Source organism: Gavialis gangeticus, unplaced genomic scaffold (genome assembly GCF_001723915.1).
Source record: "Gavialis gangeticus isolate Ggan-Ray unplaced genomic scaffold, GavGan_comp1, whole genome shotgun sequence".
In the NCBI taxonomy this organism is placed as follows: Eukaryota; Metazoa; Chordata; order Crocodylia; family Gavialidae; genus Gavialis; species Gavialis gangeticus.
The window spans coordinates 95,463,885-95,470,829 of NW_017729031.1; the positions used below are offsets into that span (position 1 = coordinate 95,463,885).

The window sequence follows — 6,945 nt, forward strand, 5'->3', positions numbered from 1 at the left end:
GAACCCAACATTCATTCCTGCCTGTGGCAGGGGGTCAGGCTAGATGATCTGTTCAGGTCCTTCCCGACCCTAGCTACTATGAAACTATGACCTTTATGCCCCATCCCCAAAACTGTGTGACCTGCCATGCCAGAGTTGCCTATATATCTAAACCCAACATCTGAGGGGGTTACACAAAAGGAATGATGTTACTTGAAGCCTGTCTTCCTATGAAGCCAATATATTTATACATGTACAATGTCAGTTATTTAATGCATTTTAATTCCAGATTATTAAAATTATGTATTCAAATATTAGTCTATAACCAATTAAACAAAGTGTTAATGCTATTAAAATGTAATGAATAATTTACACTGGAAAATAGTTCAGTAGTTTGACTACAATTATTAACTGCAATATTCACCAAACTAAGAATGATTATTACTTTACATCTCTGTAGTTATTTAATTTCTGAAGAGAAGAATAATCTAAAAGAAAAATTGGTTGCTCAAGTAATCTTTAGAAAAATGAGACAGATGAAATTAGCACTGTGCAGGATAGCACATCACAAAAAAACATGCAATGTCAAAGCTCAAATGAACCATTAGATTTCAGTGCAAATCATCAATAAACACAAAGTCAGATGCATCAAAAAGGTTTTTAAAGAGATTGCAACCCTAAGTTTAGATCATAGCTACATCTGTGTATAACATGGACTAAATGTTTGATCCTTCTATGACAAAAAGTTTGAGCTACTTTGGATCTTGTAAAATCATTGTGGCTCCATGAGCTAATACAGTCAATGTTATACAATGTGTCAATTTATACTCAATTTACACGAAACACTAAGGCCAAAAAGACAACGCAACACATCTGACAGGACTGCAGAATCAGATATATAATGAGGAATGGTTTAACTATAATTTTACCCTTGTTGCCACATACCATATTTTCATAATCATGGGGAGTATTTTGATGTGACTACTGAAAGAAAGGTACTATTAGCAATAGCCAGATAGACAGAAAGAAAAGAATATCTATTCCCCTACACAAGGTTAACAAAAAATTGACAGTTTCACTTGGCTTTGATTCAGGATCATAGCCATACGGAAGACTATACAGAGGCCATCACAAATAAAACAAAAAAGTATTAATCCCATTAATTTACTGGTATAATTTTTTGAGCATCCATTATATAAAAATGATAAGTTAATTTAAGACTATTTTGAAACATACCTAGCAGCAATTTTATAGTTTTCCAGGTCCTTTTTCAAACACTTGTTCTCAGTTTCCAAATGCTGGTTGTGGGTGTATATGTCTGGAACAAATCCAATATCTTTGGGTTCCAAAACACCTTTCTGCATTAGTTCATACCTAGCAAAATACAAATGAAAATGTTTTAATTTATATTCCTTTATAGCAATTCATCAGTGTTTCCCTTACCACATTAGCATGTACATTAACTATGAACATAAAAGGCATACCAACTTCATTAAAAAATATCCTTTTCTTATGTTAATTTACTCATGGTTATGGTTTTACACCACATTACTATTTCAGTCCCTTTGATTTTAAAACCATTTCATAACAAATAAAAGGCATATCTTATGGACTGAATACTACTTTAGCATTAATTGTTTGTTTTTTCTTCCTTTTTTTCAATGTATGCTATGAAAAGAAAAACTAGAAGATAAAAATATTCACTTCAGAATACTTTACATTTCACCTTTATAATGTGTGTGTGCAGGTGCACGTGTGTGCGTGTGGTACTTTTAAATCACATATTCTCTGGCTAATGCAAATTTTGTTTTGTTTTTCAGATTAGTAGAACAAGCCTTTAAAACAATAAAATTAGGGAACATCTTGCTGAATGACTCTAGTCTCATATGGTCACGAATGTAGAATTCATACATCATCTGGAGAAATATCATTGTGGCAAAGTGGGGATCCCCACTAGCCACAGCTAGCCCCTCATCTACCTCTGGGAATGCCGCCCACCTGTCTCACCTGCCACACCTCATTGGAATAATGAAAATTTATTAAATAAGGTGGGAGGCTGCCAATTGGTGTACCCCCAAAGTTTGGGGGGTGTCTGTGGCTCCGTACCTTCCCTACACTGAGGCCCAAGCCTCACAGATGGTATCCAGATGTTATTAGTCACACCAACCCTACACTAGGCTCCAGAATCCTCCTAGCAGGACCCTCCTTTGATCCCTCCACTCAGGCGGCCTACGCCGCCTTCATTCAGGCTGTCGAGTTCCCTGTAGCTGGCTCCCCTCTCGGACGTGGTCCCCCCTTGGCACCTTCACCCACACACAGGCTCTGGCCTCACCTCCAAGGCCAGGCAGAGCCCCAGTCCAGGCCCACAACTCTGGGTGACCCTCGCAGTGGGCACCTGGCCTTTTTGACCTTCTTGGTCCTGGCCCCAGCATTGACCAGTTGAGGGGGCATTCTACCTCTGGCCTCACTAGCCCCACACTCTCTCTGGGTCCCCTTTCCTGGATGTGGGGGGATGGGGTGACTCACACCATGACTGGTGCTTCAGGGTCTCACAGGGGACTCTTACTCTCCCCCCGAAGCAGCAGGTCATGGTGCTACCCTGAGATCTTACACAATGCCCCCTCTGCTCGGGGCTCCACAGCGCCCCCTCTGCTTGGGGTCTTGGGGCTTTCTTTTCAAGTGGGCTCAGGTGGCCGTAGTGGTGCCTGGCCCCCTCTACCTCTGATGTCCTGGCCCACCTGAAGGCAGGAGCTGGGGTTAAGGCACCCCAACCTGTCTTTCTCCAGGGTGGTAACTGGCCTGGCATTTCCTGGGGGCTTCCACGCCACTGAGAGCCCCACCAGGCCACCCACTCTTGGCAGGGTGCAATTTTAGGTCATACCCAGGACCAGAAGCTTCCTGACCATCCTCTATAGCTCCTGCCCTTACCTCCAGTTGCTACCCACAGCCTTGCAGCCAGGTGATGTTGTTACCTGGCCTTCCAGCATCAAAATGCCCTGTTTATATGGGCAGCCCTGGATCCAAAATGGCTGCCCTAATCTGGCACCTGCTGGCTCCTGGCTTCAGGCCCTTAAAGTGGCAGGCACAAACAGTGCCCTGCCACAATTATCTTTGAACATTTGCTTTTCTTTCCTTTTATTAATGGAAGTCTTCCATATTAAATGTCTTATTTTCTGTGATTGCACCAATTCCTCACTACACACCCTCCTTCTATAATGTAACAGGTCTACATTAACTCAGGGCTGTCCAACTCAGGTGAGGCCAGGGACCACATGTGAAGCCACAGACTGCATGGGCCACACACAGCAGATGTGGTCTCCCCAGGATCTTTCCCCACTGTGTGGGCTGTGCTGGCAGCCCATGACTCCCTATCTTACGGGCAGCACCAGCAGTATGCAGACTTCTCTACCCCAGATAGTGCCATCAGTGGAGCAGGAAATACGCTGCACAAGAACTGCAGCTAAAAGAACTTCATCCCCAACACCAGCTTCCATCATTCAGGATGGCAGCTGCCCTTCAAGGCCTGGACTGCTCTTAACCATCTCAGAACAAGTGTTGGACAGTTTGAAGCAAGCGTACACACTTGGGGCTCTCCAATGATACTGGCTGCAGCTGTGGTGCTCAAGCTCAGATGGCCAACCACATCATCTATGAATGCCCTTACAGCCCGCCTTTGGGCACCCAAGGCCTTATTAACATGACCATTCTACCTGTTGCTGGCTTTCTGGCCCTCATGCTTCCAACATATGAGTGTGGCAACACTTGCTTCATCAACAGCAGCAGCGCCAGCAGCATATGGGCTGCAATCAGTGAGGCATGCTCCACCCCCAAGTCCTCCCCCAGCCTGCAGCAGTGGAAAAGACAGCTGAGGGAGCCCACAGGCTGCAAGTTGGACAACTCTACATTAAAATATTAATACATTAAATATGCCTACTGAATTACTGAACCGATACCTGAGCCCTGATCCGGATCTTTGCACCCTACTCATGCAGTGTAACTGCAAGGCCAATCTATACATATGTAGTCCCTGAGGGTACAATCTATAGGCATTTATACACATGCACTGGGAGTCAGGAGGGAGGGGCATGCTTTAATTAGAGCGCCTCCAAGAACCAAGCTAATTAAAGTGCCTGGAGCATCATATGTATCCATGTCCCCGCAGTAAAAAAGGCAACAGGGTGCTTTAACTAAAGCTCATCAAATGAGCTTTAGTTAAAGTGTCCATGCCACCATTTTTCAGCACTGAGAGACTGATACACATGACACTGGAGTTAGCTGAAGCTCGGTAATTAACATGCTCCCGCAGACTCAGTTAATCAAATCAGCTGCAGTGTGCTCTAATTGTACTTACTGACTCCACTCAGTCATGTCTCATCTCCTCTTAGAGCAACTGAATTCACCCTCTGGAGACAATGTAAGCGGGGCTACAGAATAATAGAAAAGACTAGCACATTTCACTGAAAGATTTAGAGAGAAAGAGTTGGTAATGGTATTACCAAAAATTTCTGCCATAGTTTCATTTCTACAAGAAATACATAAATGAAATGCTAGGGTTTACTAAAACATTTAAAAATAAGCCAGATTAACAGAGGAGAATCTAGAGAGACTGATCTTAAGCACAGAGAGGTACAATTAGAGTTTGGCTTGGTTTTGGGGATGTGGTTTTGGTTTGGGGGTGCAGGGCTTGGCTCCAACCAGGTAAATCAGCTCAACTCAGAGACAGAAGGGCAGACCTTCAGCTGACTTAGTCATTGCTACATTTAAGTTAATGGAGTTGCCCTACATACAACTATGGCAATTTATACCGACTCAGGATCCGTTCAGTGGAAATGTGAATAATTTACTCCAACTGAATATCTGCTTCAGAATGTTTGTCACCACCAAAACTGACTGCCGCAGAAACATGTGTTGATTTGGAAGATAACAGAAGAAATCAAGTCACCTTTTTTTGCCTTGCCAGAGGGCAAAGTAGTGAAAACATGCAAACTCTGTTTTTGTCATTATCATCTATGACAACAACATAGGTAATTGGAAACAGAAAATATACCAAACAACACTAGTTTTTGGACTGAATCCCAACAGCAGGTTTTAAAGAATATCTGCAACACAGCTAGGACTTTCAGATCAATGCAACACATTTCAGAAACTAAAAAGTTCCACAGCATATTCTCCCTATGGTGTTCAATGCAGATAGACCAGATATTTCTGCAGTTGCAGGGAATAGAAAGATACCTTTTTTTCTTATGGAAAGTTTTAAAAAAAAAGGTTTATACTAGTAGTTATTATTTTGAGGCATATATGCTCTTCCAAGGACACTTTTTTATCTGTGCTCTCCATAAATGTATGCAGGGACTATCCCTTTTTTTAGCCAATCACCAGGCTGTTACTCCTACCAGGCACCAGAAAAATATTAAACACTATTAATCCAAAGTTACCTCTAGTGTGATATTTCGTTTTCTTAAGCCATTTAAACTTTTATTTTAAGTACAGACAGTTCCAAAAGCCAAAGGCTGAATCAAATCAATCTTTGCAAGTTAGTCTAAGCCAGAGGTGGGCAATTATTTTGGCTGGAGTGCTGCTTAATGAGTTTTGGTGAGCTGTTGAGGGTGGCAAGGGTAGCCTCACCCTTTGACAGGTGCCCCGCCCCCTGGTTGCCATCTTAGGATCAGAAGTCCAGCTCCTAACCCCTGACCTTTGCTGCTGGAAGTCTCTCCCCTTGCCCTTGGAAGTACTCATTTTGGGAGGAGGGTTTGCCATCTTGGAATCAGAAACCCCCCCCCCAAATTATATACTAAAAATCAAATATCTGCTATAATATTTGAATTATATTTAAAAATAAATTTTGTCCTGATTTTTGTGTTTACATAGTGTATATAGAAGTGCTTGCATGATAGCTCAAAATGAAGTCTTACTCTTGTACATAGTAGGAGATGGGAGGGAAGAGCTGTGAGGGGGCATGGGAAGTTAGGTATGGGGGTTATGGGGGCCTGTGTATTGTGGGGAGGGTGTATGTGTGTGCAGCTGTCTATGTGGGGTTTGTGGGGTGTGGGGGAGGGTGTAGGTGTGCGTGTGTGGATCTGTTGGGTTTGGAGGGTATGTAGGGAGGAGTGGTTGTGGGGTTTGTGGGGAAGTGTGAAGATGTGTGTGTGGGTATGAGGTTTCTGGGGGACTGTGAGTTTGTAGAGGGGTGTGGATGGGGGGGTATGTAGGGGGTATGTAGGGCCCCCCCTACAAACATGCGTCTCTCACACACACCATCCCATTGTGCACAGTCCCTGCCACCAGTGGCAGCAGCAAGCAGTAGGCACTTGGGCCATTCATGGCCCACTGCAGGCAGAGCACCCCCCCCGCAGCAACACATGGTCCCAGCAAGCCCCAGGACTGCACACGGCTAGGCTGCTAGCTCCATCACACGGGGCTCACATGCAGTTCCTGGGATCTCCACCCATGCCACTGAGGGGAGCCCAGCACAATGAAGCCATTGATGCAGCTCATGGGGCTCAGCCAGGGTAGCAGGGAGAGGGACTAACACAGCCCAGCTCCATAGCATGGAGCTTACTGCCATGCCCCATGACTTGTATGTGGCAGTAAATGAGGCCAAACTACATGCTCCATTGCATGGGGCACCCCCAGAGGTGCACAGCTCAGGCAGAGAATCTGGGAACTCCAGGTGAGCCCCAGAGAGGCCTGCATGATGGAGCCTGGAGGCCCTGCACCCCCACCAACCCAGGCTCCACACTTCTGCCACCCTGCCCGCGGCCCCTGCTGCCCCAGCATCAGCACGGGACCTGTGCACCTGCAAAGCTCCTGCCCACCACTGCTTCCCTCACGCTTGCTGCTTCTTCTTACCAACCTGCCCACCACTGCTGCTTCCCCTGCCTGCCTACACACCCACCGCCACTTCCCGCCTGCCTGCTGCTACTACTTCTCCGACCCACTTGCCCCCCCTACCACCACTTCCCCCCC

General features: G+C 45.2%; 1 protein-coding gene across 2 annotated transcripts in view; it reads right to left on the minus strand.

The window, feature by feature from the left end:
* SPAG16 (sperm associated antigen 16) overlaps positions 1-6,945 on the minus strand; it is a 1,224,108-nt gene that overhangs the window by 1,159,925 nt on the left and 57,238 nt on the right. For both annotated transcript variants that reach the window (XM_019523400.1, XM_019523399.1), the window contains exon 5: positions 1,216-1,353. In XM_019523400.1, the coding sequence (XP_019378945.1) occupies positions 1,216-1,353 (138 nt within the window). The remainder of the gene's footprint in view (positions 1-1,215; positions 1,354-6,945) is intronic.